Here is a 22,304-nt window from a genome sequence, read left to right on the forward strand (position 1 = left end):
ACACTACCCCACCTCCTGTGTAGCTGCAAGCCCCATTCGAGAGCTTGGCAGCTGCAATACAACGCCATCCAAGATCGCCTGGCCAGAGCCATCCTGCCACCCATGGGGAAGGTTGCCGTAAACTCTGCCATTCCCGGAATCGACAGCCAACTGCAACCACACATAGTCATCACCAACAAGGACCGGAATAAGCTCATCATGGTGCATGTCACAGTGCCATTCGAGAACAGGACCCTGGCCTTCCATGATGCCCGAGCTTGAAAGGTAGAGAAATATTCCCCTCGGGCCGAAACCTTGAGAGCTAAGGGTTACCAAGTCCAGACACACTTGCTGATCATCGGAGCCTTGGGCGCATGGGACCCCAGTAATGAGTGAGTGCTGAGAGAATGCAGAATTGGTCAATGCTACACTCAGCTGATGTAGCAACTCATGGTGTCAGATGCCATCAGGTGATCGAGAGACATCTGCATAGAACACATCACTGGACATCAGCAATACCAGGTGGGATGAGCTGGAGTGCCAATGAGAAGCGTAGTCAGAAAGTAACATACTTTCCTCATTGATTCCATTTTCTAAATGAACAACCAACCTAAGTCTCAATTACTGAGGGACAATCTCCCTCATTAGTATATTTTGCTTTCCACAACCAAATCTCTGTATAACTTTTAATGAGTGATGTACCCATGTATTCAGATTCTAATATCTAAACTGCATTGATAAATCTATTCACCTACATTTGGGTTATTGCTGATTATGTACTCTGTATATCCCATGACTTTAAAAAAAAAAACCTTACTTTGTATTGGTGGATAATTTAAGCAATATACCCAAATGTACAGACATTCTTTTCCCAACCTATGTATTATATAATTTTTTTAACATATGAGCATACACTGAAAGGCTGCCTGGCTCCTCTCTCAAGCCAAGGTCAAGCAACCAGTTAGGAGGGGTAAGGGGGGAGGCAAAAGAAACACTAAAAGCCAAAGAAATGCCTGTCCCTGACCGAAACACAACCTCAGTCCCTACCCCTCCCATGGGATACAAAAGGGATGGTACCAAAGCCCCCAGATTCATGACCCTCCGAAACGGGAACATGACCATAAATTGTAAGGGGTGGGACCAGGGGCATGCACTGAGATCCTTTGATATTGATCAGAGGATCTTTTATCTTTCTACCACCTATTTCAGATATTTTCCTTGATAGAAATATTTTCTTCATATATTGTTTGTTATCCCTACCTGTGACTCCAATCTACCAGCTTTGGTATGATCATCAGCTACCTGAAACCCATCACCAACATGTGATTAAATCCATCAAAAAATCAATTCATTGCCTCTCTCTCTGATCCTTTGAGCCTCCTATAAATTGCATTGATTTTTTCAAAGTTGATTTGTAATTGACTTGAGTTGCAGCTGAGTTCTCAGCACTTCTGGAACTCAATCCCCAAGTGTCTCAAGATGAGCACCCTGAAAATGAACATATTAATTAGTGGCCATGCATGAAAAAGTTGGCTTTATGTGACTTTACTCTGTGGCTGATGCAAAGGTAGAAGCCAGTTCTCCAGCATGGCATTTGATTGCTTTAGCCATAGGACCATCCTTTCTCCTCCTGCAATCCCCAGCCTCATTCTGTACACAAATTCTACAACAAATGAATCTTGTCATTCTCATTCACTATGCTATTCTGATTCTTTCCCTGAGCTTTGTGCAGCCTGTGCATTTAATCCGGCAGGGATCTTGGCCAGGATCTGCAAGAGTATTTAGGTGTTGCAATGCTGAGCATCACAGGAACACACTGTGATCCACAAAGCTTGAGTTAGGCACCCAGGCTCCATAGAGGAAGAGAGGTGCCTTGGAATGTTGTTTGGGGCTTTCCCTTCACCCCTGCTCCCCTAGTTCTTGTCACACAGACAGAAAGCAAAAGGCCAGAAGTCTGAAGTGCAGGCAATGCAATGTGTACTGGGGATAGTTTCCAGCAAGCATGGCAATAACTCTGATGCCGCAGAGCCTTGTTTCCCAGTGTCCCCTTCTTCCCGCTCCTTAGCGGGCATAATTATACCTGCAATGCACACTTTCAGTCCCACCACTTACAATTTATGATCATGTTCCGTTTTGGGGGTTGTGAGTCTGGGGCTTTGTCCCACCTCTTTTATATCCCATGGGAGGGGTGAGGTTGTGCTATGGTCAGGGATAGGCATTTCTTTGGCCTTTTGGTGTTTTATACCTTCCCCCCAATCCTCCCTTACCCCTCCTGACTAGGTGCTTGACCTTGCCTTGAGATAAGAGTTGAGGCAATCTTAAAGTGTGCGCTTTTATATTATACTCCCATCATGCCCAGTAACACTAACTGTTCTAACCTGTTCCCATTATACTAACAAACCCAACTGGCTAGGCAGAAGCAACATACACAGAGTCTTTGTCCTTTGTTTGCACACATTAGTATAAGATATAAGAATATGAAAAATCAACTGGGCAAACAAGACCCAAAATTATATCTCAGGCAAAGATACAGGCCTGAATCCTACATTGTCACGAACACTCTCTCCCTCCTGACTTGGCTATTTCCAGGCTGCACAGTTCCCTGCCTACACTGTGAATTCCCCAGCAAAGTCAGATTGCCCAAACACCTCTGGCCTGCTTTTCCCCTCGGAGGCTATAAACCATGCAATTGCCAGAGTTATGCTACGACACAGCCCTTTCCAAGCAAGTACATTTCTTCTTAAGGTAAAAGTGTTACAGAGAAAATATTAAAACCTGAACTCCACTAAGGGCTCCAGCCAGTAAACAGTGTTTCAAAACCCAACCCCCACCTCCACCAGCCTGGGGTTTTTCTATGGTAACAAGTTCGTAACAGCTGTTAGCTCAGAACAAGCAACCCCATGAATCTGGGTCACTCTTTTATCCAGTTTGGGCTGCTGAACTCATCCTCATGTAATGAGTGATCAGTAGACAATGCGTTTCTCCTCAGGGTGCAGCTTCAGAAGGATGGGACCAGAGGTGGGTAATCTGCATTCCCATTCTCCCAAATATTTCTTAGGAAAGCCGTTCACTAGAAGTTTAATCTTGTCTGGCCCATTGTTTTAAATGAGTCATCTGAAACTCATAACGCTTCCCACAGTTTTCTTTAGACCTGCCTCCCCCTCACAGAAGTTACACACAATGCTCAGTGTTTGAGCATTGGCCTGCTAAACTCATGGTTGTGAGTTGCTGCTGCTGGGAAGGGGGTTGTTTTTAAACAGACTAGTTAAGGGAAAGTGTTCCCTGCATAAGGAGTGGTGGGGAAGACAGGGCAAAGGTGCTTGTAGAAGAAGAGAAAAAAAGGGGAAGGAGATTTGAGGCTGAGACTCCTAGGGAGACGGGGAGCAAAATCAGTAAGTTACAAAAGCAGAGGAACAGGCAAGGACTAAGTGGGGGGAGAGGGGAGCTAAAGGTGAGCACAAGAAGCTTGAATCTCATGCAGAAAAGTGGGGAGAGCCAGCAGAGGGATTCAAGCGGGTTTGAGATGGTTAAAGTAATAGGCCAGGATGATTAAGGCACCAAGGCATCACACTACACTAATACAAGGAACTAATAATTCAAAACTCCGCTGCTAAGATTAAGGTTTGTGGTCTGGATGCAGAAATCAGTGGATGCAGTTCTCTGACCTGCATGATACAGGCCAGACTAGATGATCATAATGGTCACATCTTGCCTTATAATCGATGAACGAATGGCCAGGAGAACAATGTGGATTGCAGGGATGCCATGGAGGGGATTGTAGGAGCCAAGTTAGATGATGAGGGCCCAGAGGAGAGAGTGAGCAGGATGGACAGAGATTAAAGGCAATTTGTTACAGAAGAAGCCGCAGCATGATTTAGGCACTACCTGGGTGTGTGAAAAGTTACATATGACACCCAGGTAGCAGGCCTGATGGTGGTGTTCTGAACAGTGACAGAGAAAGGGAAAGAGGAGGTTGCTTTCCCTTTGGTTGCTAGGGCCCAAATCCTCAAAGGTATTTAGGGTCCTAATTTCCATTGCAATCAATGGAAATTAAGGATAGCAGCAAGACATCCAGGAGGAAGATACACAGGACTGTAAGGCACCTCCTGGGTCATCACATCCAGTCCTCTGGTATTGCAGGCTACCACGTCACATAATCAAGTGAAGCGTCTCTGTCAGGAAATTGAACCCTGTCTCCCGCATAACAGGCAGGGATACTCACCGCTACGCTAAAGGAAGGCATGACCAAGGAGGATACAGAGACAGATGGTGATGTAGGACTGGACAAGTAGGGTTGAGTCATCAGTGTAAAGATGGTCATTGAAGCCAGGTGAGTGGAGGAGATGACAAAGAAAGGGTGTAGAGGGAGAAGACAAGGTCAAGGACACCACCTTGTGTGACCCCTCCTAGAAGTAGGCAAGAGAGAAGAAAATGGCAGAACTCGAGCTGACAGGGTATTAGTTAGCACAACTGGGTCTGTATTAGCTTCCCAAATGGAAAACACCAGGGAACAGGCTGAGAAACCTTTCATTGAGAAATCACTGCTTTAAATTCCGTCCTGGGGAGGGATGACTGGAAATGACCATCTGACAACTGCTCTATGTTAGGGGACATATCCACATGACAGTTAGTCTCCTTAGTAGTTTTGCTGACCCAAAAAAAGAACCCACACATTCCATTTTTAGAGCTTTTTACTTACATCAGCTACAGGACAGGCACTGTCCTTGGCCTTCAGACACGTGCTGGACATACAACTCTGAAAGTGTTACCCTAAAGCACAGACCTTTCAGTGCATCCACTGCACTTATTTCTTGGAATTAGCTCCAGCCACATGATAATATTAACAGCAGTTCTATTAAGCAACAGTTGCATGAGACCTTTGTGCATGTTGGGAGCAGTGTTCCCCGAGATCTTGGTCATTAATTCGCTTGGGACTAGCTGGGCAGCATTGTCATCATCAAAACTACAAAGACCCATCAGGGCTAAAGCAGCTCCATTTGATATTCCACATCCCATCATTTTGACAAGCCAGTGCCCATCAGTAACCAGTAACCAACCAGCCCAGCACTCCAAGCTGCCAACAGAACAGAGTAGCTCAGGTCCCCTAGTTCCAAGAGAAGGGGAAGGTTATGCAGGAGGCAGCTCCATCTGGATATCAGGCAGCAGGTTGCAGCTGGTGACGATGTCCATCTTGTCAGCCACAGCTTGCAAGTCATCCAGAATGAGGCGGATATTGTGCGAGGCATTGATGATGCCGCTCTGTGAGTTGCTGAGCTGTGCAGTGATGGTGCCGAGTTCCTTGGTGGCCATTTGATACACCTGCTTGATGGTGCTGCTGACATCGTAGTACAAGCGGGCATTGCTCTCAATCAGCTTCTGCTGCAGCAAGGTGCTGTAGCGCCCCTCGTGCTGGATACGAAGGGCAGGTTTCTCTTCTATTCCCATAGGAGACCTTGGCTCCTCCTTTCTGATGACAATCAGGGGAGGCAGGTCCAGGTCAACTAGCTTAGACTTGACTTTGTGCCCACTTGGGCTCCCTTCGTCTTCGTCATCGGTCTCAGACGCTTCCCCGAGGACTTTCACACCAGAGAGGCTGGGGAAGGAGGCCTGAGGAACAGATGACAGATAAACTTCTTCATCTGAATCAGTCTCAGATGCTTCCCCTTGAACCACTGCTTTGTACTGGGGCGCTGCCATCCTTGGACTTCAGCCACCTAAAGAAACAAAAGCAGTTCAGTCAGAGCAACAGAGGGGAAACTGCGACAATGGAGAAGAGCCTGAGACAGCTCAGAAGGTCGATGAGTCCCAGGAGCCTGGAAGAAGCTGGCAAGTGGTTGTGAAGTTCCAGGGGGGAGCAGCTAGGTGGGGCATTAGCTGAAGTGCTATATGCCAGCAACAACCAGCCCAACAGCCACTGGATGGCAGGTACCCAGCCAGGAGAGAGGCAATGAATGACCCCAAGTGGGGGGCAACACAGTAACAGAGACCACCAGTCCATGGCAAGGCGGACATCAGCGCAGGACAAAATATGGCCATGGGCAAAGTCCCGGAAGCCTGTCATTCATTTCTCAGGGAGACACACCCCTCTCACTTCCCATAGACATCTCTTCCACCTCTCCTCCCCAGCCCCTCTCCCAGAAAGCACCCTGTTCCCCCTACACTGCCCTACCCCAACCCTCCAACCCACCCCCCTACTCCTCCACCCCTAGCCCTAGAGCACCCCTGCTTCCCCAGAGCACCCCCACACTTCCCTCCACATCCAGAGCACCCCTCCTGCAAGAGCATCCCCACTCCCCTCCCTAGAGTGCCCCCACTCCCCTCCCCAGAACACCTCTGCTCCCTGCCCCCGAGCGCCCCCACTCACCACAACCCTCCCCCCGGGGCACCCCCACTCCCCTCCCCCAGAGCAGCCCCACTCCCCCCAGGGCACCCCCATTCCCTTCCCCAGAGCGCCTCTGCTCCCGCCCCCATGCACCCCCGCTCCCCCAACTTCCCCCCAGGGCGCCCCCACTCCCCTCCCCAGAACACCTCTGCTCCCTCCCCCCGAGCGCCCCCACTCTCTCCACCCCTCCCCCAGGGCTCATCCCACACTCCCCCCAAAATCCCTCAATGAACCCCCACACTCCGAGCCCCCAGCCCAGCCCAGCCCCCACCCGCTTCTCTTCGCTACCCGCTATCGCGGAGGCGGAACAGGAACGGCACTGATGGAGTCAGGTCACATGATCCACGAGCAGATAGGTCACATGATCAGTCACGCGGTGTCCAATCCCGGAAGGCGGAACGGCGGCCATGGCTGACTCGCCGCTGTTCCAGGCGCTGCACATGGAGATGGCGCATGCGCTGTGTGCGGTGAGGGGAGGGGGTGAGAGGGAACCGAGCCGGGGTCATGGCTCCGTGTCGGCCGCGAGCCGCTGCGTGGCGGGCGGGTGCGCTGCCGAGGGGCGGGGCTTCGTGCCGGAGGCTGGGTGCAGTGGGGGCGGGGCTCTGTGCGAGAGGCTGGGTGCAGTGTGGGCGGGGCTTCGTGCCAGAGGCTGGGTGCAGTGGAGGCGGGGCTCTGTGCGAGAGGCTGGGTGCAGTGTGGGCGGGGCTTCGTGCCGGAGGCTGGGTGCAGTGGGGGCGGGGCTCCATGCCAGAGGCTGGGTGCAGAGTAGGGGCTGTGCAGTGGGGGCAGGGCTCTGTGCCAGAGGCTGGGTGCAGTGGGGGCGGGGCTCCCTGCCAGAGGCTGGCTGTAGTATGGGCGGGTCTCCATGCCAGAGGCTGGGTGCAGTGTAGGGTCTGTGCAGTGTGGGGCGGGGCTTCGTGCCAGAGGCTGGGTGCAGTGGGGGCGGGGCTCCATGCCAGAGGCTGGGTGCAGAGTAGGGGCTGTGCAGTGTGGGTGGGGCTCTGTGCGAGAGGCTGGGTGCAGAGTAGGGTCTGTGCAGTGGGGGCAGGGCTCTGTGCCAGAGGCTGGGTGCAGTGGGGGCGGGGCTCCATGCCAGAGGCTGGGTGCAGAGTAGGGGCTGTGCAGTGGGGGCAGGGCTCTGTGCCAGAGGCTGGGTGCAGTGGGGGCGGGGCTCCGTGCCAGAGGCTGGCTGTAGTATGGGCGGGGCTCCATGCCAGAGGCTGGGTGCAGTGTAGGGTCTGTGCAGTGTGAGGCGGGGCTTCGTTCCAGAGGCTGGGTGCAGTGGGGGCGGGGCTTCGTGCCAGAGGCTGGGTGCAGTGGGGGCGGAGCTCCGTGCCGGAGGCTGGGTGCAGTGGGGGCGGGGCTCCGTTCCAGAGACTGGGTGCAGAGTCGGGGCTGTGCAGTGTGGGTGGGGCTCCGTGCCAGAGGCTGGGTGCAGTGGGGGCGGGGCTCCATGCCAGAGGCTGGGTGCACAGTAGGGGCTGTGCAGTGTGGGTGGGGCTCTGTGCGAGAGGCTGGGTGCAGAGTAGGGTCTGTGCAGTGGGGGCAGGGCTCTGTGCCAGAGGCTGGGTGCAGTGGGGGCGGGGCTCCGTGCCAGAGGCTGGCTGTAGTATGGGCGGGGCTCCATGCCAGAGGCTGGGTGCAGTGTAGGGTCTGTGCAGTGTGGGGCGGGGCTTCGTGCCAGAGGCTGGGTGCAGTGGGGGCGGGGCTTCGTTCCAGAGGCTGGGTGCAGTGGGGGCGGGGCTCCGTGCCAGAGGCTGGGTGCAGTGGGGGCGGGGCTCCGTGCCGGAGGCTGGGTGCAGAGTAGGGGCTGTGCAGTGTGGGTGGGGCTCTGTGCGAGAGGCTGGGTGCAGAGTAGGGTCTGTGCAGTGGGGGCAGGGCTCTGTGCCAGAGGCTGGGTGCAGTGGGGGCGGGGCTCCATGCCAGAGGCTGGGTGCAGAGTAGGGGCTGTGCAGTGGGGGCAGGGCTCTGTGCCAGAGGCTGGGTGCAGTGGGGGCGGGGCTCCGTGCCAGAGGCTGGCTGTAGTATGGGCGGGGCTCCATGCCAGAGGCTGGGTGCAGTGTAGGGTCTGTGCAGTGTGAGGCGGGGCTTCGTTCCAGAGGCTGGGTGCAGTGGGGGCGGGGCTTCGTGCCAGAGGCTGGGTGCAGTGGGGGCGGAGCTCCGTGCCGGAGGCTGGGTGCAGTGGGGGCGGGGCTCCGTTCCAGAGACTGGGTGCAGAGTCGGGGCTGTGCAGTGTGGGTGGGGCTCCGTGCCAGAGGCTGGGTGCAGTGGGGGCGGGGCTCCATGCCAGAGGCTGGGTGCACAGTAGGGGCTGTGCAGTGTGGGTGGGGCTCTGTGCGAGAGGCTGGGTGCAGAGTAGGGTCTGTGCAGTGGGGGCAGGGCTCTGTGCCAGAGGCTGGGTGCAGTGGGGGCGGGGCTCCGTGCCAGAGGCTGGCTGTAGTATGGGCGGGGCTCCATGCCAGAGGCTGGGTGCAGTGTAGGGTCTGTGCAGTGTGGGGCGGGGCTTCGTGCCAGAGGCTGGGTGCAGTGGGGGCGGGGCTTCGTTCCAGAGGCTGGGTGCAGTGGGGGCGGGGCTCCGTGCCAGAGGCTGGGTGCAGTGGGGGCGGGGCTCCGTGCCGGAGGCTGGGTGCAGAGTAGGGGCTGTGCAGTGTGGGTGGGGCTCCGTGCCAGAGGCTGGGTGCAGTGGGGGCGGGGCTCCGTGCCAGAGGCTGGGTGCAGAGTAGGGTCTGTGCAGTGGGGGCGGGGCTCCATGCCAGAGGCTGGGTGCAGTGGGGGCGGGGCTCCGTGCCAGAGGCTGGGTACAGTGGGGGCGGGGCTCCGTGCCAGAGGCTGGGTGCAGTGGGGGCGGGGCTCCGTGCCAGAGGCTGGGTGCAGTGGGGGCGGGGCTCCATTGCAGAGGCTGGGTGCAGAGTAGGGGCTGTGCAGTGTGGGTGGGGCTCCATGCCAGAGGCTGGGTGCAGTGGGGGCGGGGCTCCGTGCCAGAGGCTGGGTGCAGTGGGGGCAGGGCTCCGTGCTGGAGGCTGGGTGCAGAGTAGGGGCTGTGCAGTGGTGGCAGGGCTCCGTGCCAGAGGCTGGGTGTACTGTGGGCGGGGCTCCGTGCCAGAGGCTGGGTGCAGAGTAGGGGCTGTGCAGTGTGGGTGGGGCTCCATGCCAGAGGCTGGGTGCAGAGTAGGGGCTGTGCAGTGTGGGTGGGGCTCTGTGCAAGAGGCTGGGTGCAGTGGGGGCGGGGATCTGTGCGAGAGGCTGGGTGCAGAGTAGGGTCTGTGCAGTGGGGGCAGGGCTCTATGCCAGAGGCTGGGTGCAGTGTGGGTGGGGCTCTGTGCCAGAGGCTGGGTGCAGTGGGGGCGGGGCTCTGTGCGAGAGGTTGGGTGCAGAGTAGAGTCTGTGCAGTGGTGGCTGGGCTCTGTGCCAGAGGCTGGCTGTAGTATGGTTGGGGCTCCGTGCCAGAGGCTGGGTGCAGTGTAGGGTCTGTGCAGTGTGGGGCGGGGCTCTCTGCCAGAGGCTCTGTGCAGTGGTAGTGGGGCTCTGTGCCAGAGGCTGGGTGCAGTGTAGGGTCTGTGCAGTGTGGGGCGGGGCTCTCTGCCAGAGGCTCTGTGCAGTGGTAGTGGGGCTCTGTGCCAGAGGCTGGATGCAGTGAAGGGTCTGTGCAGTGTGGGGCGGGGCTTCGTGCCAGAGGCTGGGTGCAGTGGGGGCGGGGCTCCGTGCCAGAGGCTGGGTGCAGTGGGGGCGGGGCTCCGTGCCGGAGGCTGGGTGCAGAGTAGGGGCTGTGCAGTGTGGGTGGGGCTCCGTGCCAGAGGCTGGGTGCAGTGGGGGCGGGGCTCCATGGCAGAGGCTGGGTGCAGAGTAGGGGCTGTGCAGTGTGGGTGGGGCTCCATGCCAGAGGCTGGGTGCAGTGGGGGCGGGGCTCCGTGCCAGAGGCTGGGTGCAGTGGGGGCAGGGCTCCGTGCAGGAGGCTGGGTGCAGAGTAGGGGCTGTGCAGTGGGGGCGGGGCTCCATGCCAGAGGCTGGGTGCAGTGGGGGCGGGGCTCCATGCCAGAGGCTGGGTGCAGAGTAGGGGCTGTGCAGTGGTGGCAGGGCTCCGTGCCAGAGGCTGGGTGCAGTGGGGGCAGGGCTCCGTGCAGGAGGCTGGGTGCAGAGTAGGGGCTGTGCAGTGGGGGCGGGGCTCCATGCCAGAGGCTGGGTGCAGTGGGGGCGGGGCTCCATGCCAGAGGCTGGGTGCAGAGTAGGGGCTGTGCAGTGGTGGCAGGGCTCCGTGCCAGAGGCTGGGTGTACTGTGGGCAGGGCTCCGTGCCAGAGGCTGGGTGCAGAGTAGGGGCTGTGCAGTGTGGGTGGGGCTCCATGCCAGAGGCTGGGTGCAGAGTAGGGGCTGTGCAGTGTGGGTGGGGCTCTGTGCAAGAGGCTGGGTGCAGTGGGGGCGGGGATCTGTGCGAGAGGCTGGGTGCAGAGTAGGGTCTGTGCAGTGGGGGCAGGGCTCTATGCCAGAGGCTGGGTGCAGTGTGGGTGGGGCTCTGTGCCAGAGGCTGGGTGCAGTGGGGGCGGGGCTCTGTGCGAGAGGTTGGGTGCAGAGTAGAGTCTGTGCAGTGGTGGCAGGGCTCTGTGCCAGAGGCTGGGTGCAGTGGGGGCGGGGCTCCGTGCCAGAGGCTGGCTGTAGTATGGTTGGGGCTCCGTGCCAGAGGCTGGGTGCAGTGTAGGGTCTGTGCAGTGTGGGGCGGGGCTCTCTGCCAGAGGCTCTGTGCAGTGGTAGTGGGGCTCTGTGCCAGAGGCTGTATGCAGTGAAGGGCGGGCTCTGTGCAGTGGGATGGGGCTCTGTGCCAGAGGCTGGGTGTGGGGCAGGGCTCTGTGCCAGAGGCTGGGTGTGGAGTAGGGTCTGTGCAGTGTGGGACAGGGCTATGTGCCAGAGTCAGGATGCAGTGAAGGGTGGGGTTCTGTGCAGTGGGATGGGGCTCTGTGCCAGAGACTGGGTGTGGGCTAGGGCTCTGTGCCAGAGGCTGGATGCAGTGAAGGGCGGGCTCTGTGCAGTGGGATGGGGCTCTGTGCCAGAGGCTGGGTGTGGGGCAGGGCTCTGTGCCAGAGGCTGGGTGTGGAGTAGGGTCTGTGCAGTGTGGGACAGGGCTCTGTGCCAGAGTCAGGATGCAGTGAAGGGTGGGGTTCTGTGCAGTGGGATGGGGCTCTGTGCCAGAGGCTGGGTGTGGGGTAGGGCTCTGTGCCAGAGGCTAGGTGCAGTTCTCCGGCCTGTCCTGTATGGGAGGAGGTCACGCTACATGATCACATTCACAATGGTCCCTTCTGGCCTAGAAATCAATGAAATTTCAGAGTGAGCAGCAGGTTCTCCCTACCCCACCCCAGCCCATCATACCCCACTCTTCAGCATCAACTTCACAGTGCTGCATCTTGCCCTGCTGCTCCCAGCTCAGAGACCTTCTCCCACGCTTCTAAAGCCATGGAGGGGCTGCTAGGCCAGGCTAATCCCATTGCCAGACGAATGGCTCACGTGCACTGGTCCCATTCTGAGCCTTTTCATCTGTGGTGTTTGACAGGAACAGGAGAAAGGTCTCGGTGCGCTGGAGGGAGTGGGTTTCCGAGTGGGCCAAGGACTCTCGGAGAGGTGAGTGCAGAGTACCAGAGCACAGGCGGGGTGGGGTGGGAGATTCCTGGAGTGACAGTGGAGGAGGAAACTTAACAGATCGGCAGGAGTAACTCCCAGTACAAAGTGATGCCTGTGAACTGGGAGTGAATCAGAGTCTGAAATGGAGCCCGATGAGCACCAAGGAAGGAAGGCCTCAGGAGGGCCTGGGGACATGGCAGGGGTCCTGAAGCTGGATTCATTTCTAATTTTGGCACCAACTTCCCTTCCCATTTAGTGCTCAATCTCTTTTGACAAGATACAAGGAAAACAGGAAATGATGAAGCTAACGCATCCATGGTTCTCAAATGATGGTTCTCAAAGCCGGTGCACCGCTTGTTCAGGGAAAGCCCCTGGCAGGCCAGGGCGGTTTGTTTATCTGCCGCGTCCTCAGGTTCGGCTGATCGTGGCTGCCACTGGCCGCAGTTCGCGGCTCCAGGCCAATGGGGGCTGCAGGAAGGGCAGCCAGCACATCCCTCCGCTCGCGTTGCTTCCCGCAGCCCCCATTGGCCTGGAGCGGCGAACTGCGATCGGTCAAACCTGCGGACGCGGCAGGTAAACAAACCGGGCCGGCCCGCCAGGGGCTTTCCCTGCACAAGTGGCGGACTGGCTTTGAGAACCACTGAGCTAGAGCCCCTGGGCAGTCTGCCAATTATCCTGTCAGCATTGCTTTGAGAGGTGACTCAGCTCCAGGTTTTCTCTAGTCCCGCTGCCTGATACTGTAGGACCCATTCAAAGAGACAATTACCAGACTCTGCGATTTCCCCCTTCTGCTGAAGGTTGACAAAGGAGACTCCGTCATTCAAGGATGAGCTGGACGTCCTGAAATTCCTCTGCAAGGATCTGTGGATAACTGTCTTCAAGAAGCAGGTGGATAATCTGCGCACCAACCATCAGGTAAGAGCTGTGATGCTTTCCCCTGCTCCCAGGAAGACTGGATGCTTTCCCACAGTTTTGTCTTGGCCTTTGCAGGCTGCTCCCTAGCTGTCTCAGTGTCCCTGCTGCATGATGCAGAGGGGTAAGAAGAAAAGCATTAATTCTCCTCAAAGTTGTTCTTGCGCCTTAGCTTATTCCAAGAGGAGGGTGGAAAGATCATGGCTGCTGCCTCAGGTAGTATCAAGAGGCCTGAGCAAACATTTGAGTCTGGCATTGTGGCTGAGGGGTCCGTGGCACAAGTGCAGCCTTATTTCCAGGAGAACAGAGCTCCTGAGCTGAGGACCCTGCACTAAGAATGCCCAGCCCCGGAGTTCCACCCTATTGTCCCCATTGTCCTGGGGAGAGAAGTGGTCACTGAGGTTGGCAGGTCCTAACCCATTATAGCTCAGAGGTTAATACAAGGACCATGAAGTGTATCCAGAACTGGATCAGTGTGTTCTGGAAGTCCTGTCCCTGTCCCTGCTCTGGAACTGACCTCTGACTTAGATTCCGAGGTGCCATTTGCAGATCAGGGGTCACTCTGAAGGCTGCCTCTGAGACAGCGAGTGCACTGACCAAGGGGCAGCTGGAGAACTCCCCCCACTGAGCAGCACTGGGATCATTTAGTGGAAGGAAGTGCTCTTCCTGCTGTGCTAGGATCGGGGGCTTGGCATTGGGTGAGCCTGTGGCAGTCAGTGTAGATTTCTAGGCAGTTGCTGATGGTCTCATGTGCTGTGCAGGGGGCATCCTGGTACCTGCTGTTCACACAGTCTGACTCTTGGTTTCATTTCTAATGGGCTTAGTATTTGCGGCTCTGAGACCCAGCCATCTCGACTTATTTTGACTCCCAAACCCACAGATATCTCATTCCCTCAGGGAACCTACATGCTGCAAGACAATCACTTCCTCCTCCTAAGCCAGCTATCCAATGGGAAGCAGTACCTGGAGGAGGCACCCAAGGTAAGCACAACAAGGGGACATCCTCCAGTAGAACCATCTCCTCTGGGTGTTTTAATTTCCTCCTTGTTTGTCGGGGCCATAGGAAAGGTTGCACTGTGACCTCGGGCATCACGGCTAAAACCCTCTTCAGTGTTCAGATCCCTGATATAAAACCCAACAGATTACATTCCTCCAAAGCAGTCGTGGACATGCTGTATGTTGGCTCTTGCCAGGCTTTGAAAGCTGTCTAGCAAGCCAAGCTGGAAGCTGAATCCGAACCATGTGGCTTGTGGCTGCTTTTCTCCTGTGACTGACTGCCCCCCTCAAGCTCAAATAGCCCATATTAGGTTGTAAGATCTTTGGGACAGGGACCAGGCCTTTCTACCTCATCTGGGGGGCCTCAGCATACCTTGGATGTTATAAAATAATAAACACAGCTGCATGGACTGTGACCTGGCCTGCTTTCCTGTGCTCTGGGTTCCAGGTCCTCTGGTGAAGTCTGTCACTGTTGTGCTTTGAACTTGGAGCTGGTGTAACTGTTGAAAGCCCATATAAGAGCTAATGGGATACTTGGATGCGTTAATGGCATGGGTGGTGCATGAACCACCCATTGGGGCAGGCTAGCCCCCAGCCACTCTCCTTCTGCCTGAGGCCCTGCCTCTCCCCCGCCAGAGCCTAGAGCACCCCCACCACGGCCGCTGGCCCCCTAGCCCCAGGCCACCCGAGCGCCCCCAATTCCGGAATGCCAAACAGGCAGCGCGCAGCCCCAGAGCGCCAGGTGGACAGCCCCAGTGGCCCCCAGCCCCGAAGCATCAAGCGGGCAGCCCCAGCGGCCCCCAGCTCCGGTGTGCCAGGCGGTGCAAGCACCGGCCCCAGTCACCCCAAGTCCCAGCCACAGGCTGGCTCGCCCGAGTCATGGGGGAAGGGCGGGAACTGGAAGCAGGCAGGAGGGGGCCTGGGGGCAAAGCATGGACAGGGCCACGTTGGGCTGTTGGGGAGGCTCAACCTCCTCTGGCCTGTGATACCCGCCGCCCATGATTAACGGAAGTAGTGAGTAGGAGCAGGAGGGTAATTTTCCCTCTGTAGAACATTGAGACTACATCCACTTCTGGGGTCCACATTTTAAAAAGGATGTTGGAAAAATTGGAGCGGGTGCAGAGAAGAGCTACCAGAATGACTGGTGAGAAACTAAAGAGTTCAGTCTCTTTAGTTTATCCAAAAGACAGTTACAGTTATGATTTACAAGTACCTATGTGTGGAAGAGATTTCTGGCTTTTTAATCTAGCCAAGTAGTTAGAACAAGTTCCGGTGACTGGAAGCTGAAATTAGATAAACTCAGAGTAGGAATAAGACAAATTTTTAACAGAGTAACCACTGGGAAAATTCTCCTAAGGTTGGTGCGGATTCTCCACCACTTGGAGTCTTTAAATTAAAGTGGGACATCTTACAAAGAGACTCTGTTCTCAGCCATACGTTACGGGTTTGATGCAGGAATCAGTGGGGGAGGTTATTTGGCCTGTGTTATGTAAGAGATCTGAGCAGATGATCTTAAGTGTTGTTTCTTGTCTTAAAACATATGCATGAAATCCTGGGCCCACTGAAGTCCCCCACTGAGTTGGGCAAGCCAGGATTTCACCAGAGGACTCCATGACTGTGAGGATAATTCCCTATTGTTAGCCACTGGAGCAGTCTGCACGTAGAGAAAGTCACTCCCAGTGTAGCTAGTGAGTCCTAGCTCAATCCCCCTCTACCTCAGGCAAGTATTGCTGCTCCCCAAGGGGAGAACTGACCGGCTCTCTGCCTTTCCTGTAGTTTCTCGCCTTTACATGTGGCCCTTGTGAAAGGAGCTCTCTCCACCTGGGCTTTGACAGCACTGTGACTGCCGAGGTGCCGGTGATGCCCTCCAGTAAGTAGTTAGCCTCTGCGTGGGGAGAGGGAGCTGAGATCCGGTAGGCTGGGAGCAGGCTGCCAGTAAGCAGGGAACCTTAGTCTATACTGGATATACCCCTCTCCCATCCCTGCTCTAGGGAAGAAGGGGGCCTTCAGGAGCCTTGGGTCACAGTGTGACGTGCAGGGCATTGCTCAGATGTTCCAGCCAGCTGATGTCTGTTCTGTGGCCCTGAATGGAACAGGGGAGACAGAAGGTCTGAGTCCAGTTCTTGGCAACGGGGTAGCCCTTGTCACAAAGCTATCGTCACCATCGGCCCCAGCTGGCTCTCCTGCCCGGTGGCCCCTGGAGGGGGGCCAGGATGGAGAGGGCCAGGCAGGCTGAACTCTTCTCTTGGAGAGGCCCTAGAGGCTGACGCATGTGGAGGAAGGTGCCTGCTGCCACCTGTGTTAGTACAGAACGGTGTGCCGGGGGGACCAACCTTCTCCTGTCCAATATTCACTTCAGAAAGGGACCCCTCCTAGCTGGCGCTCGGTGAGGGCCATGTGTCCAGGGAAGAGAGGCCCAGGGAATCGGTTTTGGGCTCTTGGTTCAGTATTTGGTGGAAGCCAGGACAGTGATTTCCCCAGGCAGAGTGTCTCGGCAATGAGATCTCTCTAACCCAGCCCCATGACATGGTAGCAGTTCCCTTTTCGGCATGTGTTGCACACTCTGCTTTCTCTTTCTGCCAGGTAAATTTCAAGTGGTGATTCAGAAATCCTGACCTGGTGTGGCGGCTGGGAATGTGGTGGATGAGAGACAGTGGAGCAGCCCCGCAGCCCTGTTTCAGTGGAACTGGTTTCTGCTTTCTGGGTACCAGGATGTCGTAGGTTTGCAATAAAAGTTTTTGATTTCCATTCATCTATGCTGAACTCCCATGTAACCAACCAGCTTCCATCAGGTGTGGGGATGGCCTGACACCTAATGCTGGTGTTCCAGTGCTACCACACAGAAGTGAATGAGCTCGGGCTGGTGGGGCGTGAAGAATATCCCTCCCTGTCGGAGGTACAGTCGCAGAAAAGTGGTGGTGGTGACCTGAGGTTTTGGGAGTGATTCTCAGGTCTCTGGATGAGCAGGGATCCCCTTCCCTCCAGGAGGACAATGGGTGGGCTCTGATGGGAGTGGAACCATTTGTTCCTTTGTTGATAGGGGCGTGGCTCCATAATTGGGGGTTTGGCTTTTCCAGCCTGTGAGTTCTTGCTGGCCTTTTGATTCTTGCTGCTTGCAGCCTGTGGGAGGGAGAGGGGCACAGAAAAATAGAGGGTTCTCAGCACCCACCAGAGCTGTTTGGTGGTGCCACGGATCAGCTGTTTGGGAGGCGCTTGCGGGAGGATGGAGAGCAGTAGGCAGGCGGGGGCCTTGGGGAAGGGATTGGAGTGGAGACAGGAAGGGCCGGAATGGGGGCAGAGCCTCAGGGAAGGGGGCAGATCGGGGGTGGGAAGAGGCAGAGCAAGGAGGGGGCCTCAGGGGAAGGGCCGGAGTGGGGGCGGGACCTCGGGGCAGACTGGGGGGTAAAGTAGCCCCAGGGGAAAATAAGTCAGTGCCTATGCTCCAGGCCCAGCAATCAGTGCTCCAATGCACATGGAGTCTGGCATGCAGGGACTGCAGCACCTCCGTAGCAAGAGTGAAAGGCAGCCCTAAGTACCCTTGTCAGACGCCAGTGGCAGCCCTGGGCTCTCCCACTGCTCCTTGTAGGGGAAATACCTTACGCGTGTTCTCTCTGGAGCTCTCTGCTGGGACAGCTTGTCAGCATCTGCAGGCCCTGAATGGTGGAGGTCAGTGTGTGTGCACAGTGGTCACCGGCCGACGCAGGCAGCTCTGGGCTACAGCCCCAGATAATTCCCTGTCCTCGTTGCTGCCTCTTGCCTGATTCCTCCACTGACACAACCTAGCCTTAGTGATGCCACACTTCCAGTGAGGTACTGTGACTGAGTAGGGAGTGGGGACTATTGACCTGGGAATATTGGGGGATATCAGGGTGTGACTTCACTTGAGGGATGATATGTGAGCATGTGACCTGAGCCCAGGAGGGGAATGGGGCCAGGTGACACCTTCTGCCCGGGGAACTGGACAAAGGCTGGATGAGGGGCCAGGGTGTGTGGCTGGAGGAGGCTGCTGGAGGGGGTTTCAATTTGGAGCTGGCTGGGGAAACAGAGGGAGACCCAGGACGGGAGTCTAGGCTTCCTGCCACCCAAGATGGACCTGACTGAGGGGTCCTGTTGTCTGTACCTACAAGCTCTGTCTTGGATTGTGTTCCTGTCGCCTAATAACCTTCTGTTTTACTGCTGGCTGAGAGTTACGGTGAATCGCGCGGGGGTGTGGGGGATGGTGCAGGGCCCTGACTCCCCCACACTCGGACCAGGTACGTAGTGTGAACATTAACGAATACACAGCGACACAAAAAGGCAGAGCGGAGCGGAAGAGAGAGACTATCAGGAGCCCATAACCAGGGCAGCCACATTAAAGGGCTCGTTAATAAACGGTTTTGTGCGTTGTAGGGTGGTCAGAGCATGGCATTGCTCTGCGTCCACCTTTGCTGTCTCTGAGCTCCATGCTCACTCCTCCAGGCTTCTTTCTCTTGCTTTCCCTACAATCAGAGTCCAGGCTGTGAGGGTATGATGAAAGCCCCAGCTTGGCCACCCTTTCCTAAGAGCCATTTGCACCCAGAAATGGTGATCTCAGAGGGTTTGAGCTTTCTGTCCATCATGGATGTATTGCAATATGGTCTAATTGAATCCCTAACAGCAATTTTAGTCCCTCACAGGACTGGACCACTCGGAAATTTTTTTGCATCTTTAGCGTGGCCCAGTAGCGTCTGTCAGAGCTTCCCAAAGCAGGTTTGACTTCCGAATAATGGCAGGAGATGAAGAAGTCAGCAGTTACTTATCGTGGCTCCAAAATTTCAAAAAGGGGCCTGAGCCCATGTGTGAGGGATTAGGACCACATAACATACCACATCTCCTGTTCACGCAGCAGAAAACTTCGTTAACACAGAGCTACGGTTGCCTGTGGCTCATTCATGCCCTTCCAGAACGCTGAGTCCAGCTACACTAAACGTCTGAAAAACCAGGAAAATACAAAGTAAAGATCCAACCCTAATTTGGATCTTTTTTGGTGAGATTACAATCTGATGGATAAAGATAAGTGTTGTTGTGGTACACTTAGACTTCTGTAAGGCATTTGATGGGGTACCACTCTGACATTCTATACCTTGGAGGAGCTTCCTGTAACCCTATATTCTCATTTACATATAATCATGAATTGCATATAAAGCATGCCATGTAAGGTATCAAAGGAGAGGTTATGATCTGCTGAATATCATTTCTCTATCCATATATGTGTATCATTCATGCATATGAAGTTATGAGAATTGTGTTATATGGTGGTCACTGAGACATGCTGTAAGTTGGGAAATCAGCCAGATATTAGCTCCCCAGAGGCAATGTCAGTTGACCTAACTACATCGCTCAGGGCTTTGAAAAACGTCACACCCTGTGTGATGATCTCCTACTTAGGTCAATGGAAGAACTCTTGAAAGGCGGTAGCTATTTCGGTAGTTATAGAATTCGTCCGTGATTGGAAAAAAAGCCCTTCTATCTCTGTGATAAATGTCTACAGCTGTGCTTCTGTAATGCTTGTAGTGTAGGTACAGTATTCCCTAATTGTAAATGGGGAATGGGTGTGTTTCTAATGGGGTACCTCAAGGATATGTTCTAGGCCCTACACTGTTTAACATTTTTATTAATGACTGGGAAGAAGACATAAAATATCATTCATAAAGTTGCAGGCGACACAAAAATTGGGGGAGTGGTAAATAATTGAAGAGAACAGCTCCCTGAGACCAGAGCGATCTGGATTACTGGTAAGCGGGGCACAAGCAAATGATGTTTTGTTTTAATGTGCTCAATGAAAATGTATACTGTGGACGTTCCCCTCTGGTGTTATCTGGACCGGTGATCTGTAGGCTCTCCAATCCTTGACTCTGGGAGCCAGCTGACCCTGCTCTGCTGTGAGAACCCCACTCCAGGGCTCTTCACACACAGCCTCTGGCATGGTAAGCTGCTCCCAGCCACTTGCAACCAAATGACACTAGCAATGTCTCCAGTCCAGACACAACCCTGGGAACCTTCCACCTTGCAGGTCCAGTTATGCCGCTGGCCGCTGCACATTTATTTAAGTTTGCCATTTAACAAAGAAATTGATATGTCCCAGGTTTGTATCCCAAGGGGAGTCTCTGACACAATTCAGACCAAACGCACTGCTCAGGTAGAATAAACAAACCGATTTATTAGCTCTAAAGATAGATTTTAAGTGAGTCAAAGCATAAGTCAGATTTGGTCAATGAAATAAAAGCAGAATGCTTTCTAGCTGATCTTAACACTTTCAGTGTCCTTAAAAACTTAGATGCTTCTCACCACAGGCTGCTGGTAACTTTTCAGTTGGGCTTTCCCCCTTTTATCTGCATTTCAGGCGCTTGGTGGTGGTGGTATCTGTAGATGTAGGTGGAAGAAAGAGAGCATGATAAAATGTCTCTCCCTTTTATTATGTCCTTTCTTTTCCTCTTGGCTTTGCCTCCCCACCCCTCAGAGTCAGGTGGCTATTACCTCATCGCAGTCCTAAACTGCCAAAGAAAGGGGGTGACTCCCTTGAGGGTCTAACACAGGGCTCTCAAAGATGTGGCCCGTGGGTGTTATTTCCTGCGGCCCACGAAGCTCCCTGCGCCCGCCCCCGGAGCTATTTCCTGCGGCCCGCCAGGCTCCCCTCTCCTCAGTGCACTGTGTGTCCGCATCCTCTGCCTACCTGCAGGTGATTCCTACCGCCAAACAGCTGTTTGGCGGTGCTTAGCATTTCCAGGAGGGAGTGGGGAAGAGCAGGGAGCCACGTGCTCAGGGGAGGAGGCAGGAGAAGAGGTGGGGCAGAGGCGGGGATTTGGAGGAAGGGGTGGAATGGGCGGCAGGGAAGGGGTGAGAAGAGGCGGGGCGGGGCTGCATAGAAGGGGTGGGGTGGGGTGGGGGTGGGGGTGGGGGCAGCACAGCGGGGGCAGGGGCAGTGATGCGGCCCTCGGGCGAATGTACTGGTCCTCATGGTGGTCCTTGTGGTGATTCGAGTTGAGATCCCTGGTCTAACAGATTCTTTTCTTGCTGCCTGAGCCAGTGACCATTGTTCTGTGACGCTGGGCTTGGGTTTGTCCCTGACGAGGTGGTGAACTGCCTTCCTGTTCTTGGAGAGTTTTTGCAGTGGTTTGCTTTAAACCATGGGGATACATTTTTCAAGCCTCATAACTAATATACATGAAATTATAACCTATAACCCTTCACTATAACATTACATTACTATAACATCACTATAACACCATGCTCGGGCATTATGAGCCTTCTGAAGATACCCAGCATGGCAAAACTTGCATTGGATACCCCAACAATCATTTTATAAAGATGAACATGGGGGGGTGTAGGATATGACCCCGAGGTACAGAGCATCACACATACATCTAGGAACAAAGAATGTCGGCCATACTTACATGATAGGGGACTCTATCCTGGGAAACAGTGACTCGAAAAAGATTTGTGGGTGGTTAGCAGAATAATCAGCTGAACGTGAGCCCCAATGGGGCGCTCTGCCCAAAAGGGCTAATGCAATTCTTGGATGCAATAAACCAGGGAATCCGAGTAGGAGGAGAGAGGTTAATTTTGTCTCTGTATTTCGCACTGGTGAACCGCTACTGGAATCCTGTGTCCAGTTCTAGTGAGCACAATTCACAAAGGACATTGATAAATTGGAGAGTGCCCATGCTTGTAGAGGTAACTGGAGACAGACAGAAGGGCTCATTAATTGTCCTGCTCACTCGCTCTTTGCATAGTGCAATGGTGCTAATACTCTTGCTGTGGGGTAGGCTGGGTGTTCCTCCCCCTCCTTTTAAAAAAATACTTCCAATGTTATCCAACTTCTCAGTGTGGCGGTGCTGTCAGGGTCAGGAGAGTGAACCCTGACATGGGCTTCATCCCATGGAAATTACATGAAGTTGGAGGTTGGGGGAGAAACCTGGTGTGTGTCTCTTCTTCTCAAGGTTCACTCCCATCCTCTACCGCATATAGTTCCCCCACCCACTTTGCTTGTCATGGCTCCTGTGGCCATGGGCACTGGGTATCAAAGGCAGGGGAAGGCTGGGTCTCCCCAAACAGCCTGCATGGCTCTGCCCACACTCCACCCTAGGCCCCCTCCTGCTTCCCACCACAGCGCTTCTTCTTTGCCATGTGGCCAAGCCCCTGGCCAGCGGTACCAGAACCAGGGGGCAGAGGGCCATAGCCCTCCTGCTTTTTGAAAGTGGACGGGCCACTGAATGCATCCGATGATGTGAGCTGTAGCTCACGAAAGCTTAAGCTCAAAGAAATTTGTTAGTGTCTAAGGTGCCACAAGTCCTCCTTTTCTTTTTGCAAATACAGACTAACATGGCTGCTACTCTGGTGCCTGACCCATCCACCTTTTGCTGAGGTGGACCCCACCCTCTTCCCTTCCTCTTCCCCCCAAGGCCCCACCCC

The 22,304-nt window shown here is 55.0% G+C and overlaps 2 protein-coding genes across 7 annotated transcripts; one reads left to right on the forward strand and one right to left on the reverse strand.

Moving 5' to 3' along the window:
* Window positions 1-275: 275 nt before the first annotated feature.
* BLOC1S3 (biogenesis of lysosomal organelles complex 1 subunit 3) lies at window positions 276-6,907 on the reverse strand. Of its 6 annotated transcripts, none has more exons than XR_006276807.1 (3): window positions 6,633-6,876; window positions 4,679-5,693; window positions 276-511 (listed from the first exon to the last, which is right to left on the reverse strand). XR_006276807.1 is itself a non-coding variant. In XM_038382318.2 (2 exons), the coding sequence occupies exon 2, from the start codon at window positions 5,674-5,676 to the stop codon at window positions 5,107-5,109; it is 570 nt and encodes a 189-aa protein (XP_038238246.1). In that variant the 5' UTR covers window positions 5,677-5,693; window positions 6,650-6,907; the 3' UTR covers window positions 4,653-5,106. The 6 variants fall into 6 exon arrangements, 4 of the variants coding, with proteins under 4 accessions (XP_038238246.1, XP_043357636.1, XP_043357637.1 ...); XR_006276806.1 differs by lacking the exon at window positions 276-511 and adding an exon at window positions 4,045-4,385 and having other exon boundaries at window positions 6,650-6,875; XM_038382318.2 differs by lacking the exon at window positions 276-511 and having other exon boundaries at window positions 4,653-5,693; window positions 6,650-6,907.
* Window positions 6,735-16,622, forward strand: TRAPPC6A (trafficking protein particle complex subunit 6A). The gene is made up of 6 exons (XM_043501705.1): window positions 6,735-6,828; window positions 11,899-11,966; window positions 12,764-12,881; window positions 13,776-13,859; window positions 15,651-15,744; window positions 16,458-16,622. Exons 1-6 carry the CDS (start codon window positions 6,769-6,771, stop codon window positions 16,487-16,489), a joined length of 456 nt encoding a protein of 151 aa, XP_043357640.1. The 5' UTR covers window positions 6,735-6,768; the 3' UTR covers window positions 16,490-16,622.
* The last annotated feature ends 5,682 nt before the right edge of the window (window positions 16,623-22,304 follow it).

The sequence above is a fragment of the Dermochelys coriacea genome, chromosome 23 (genome assembly GCF_009764565.3).
Source record: "Dermochelys coriacea isolate rDerCor1 chromosome 23, rDerCor1.pri.v4, whole genome shotgun sequence".
NCBI classification, from domain to species: domain Eukaryota; kingdom Metazoa; phylum Chordata; order Testudines; family Dermochelyidae; genus Dermochelys; species Dermochelys coriacea.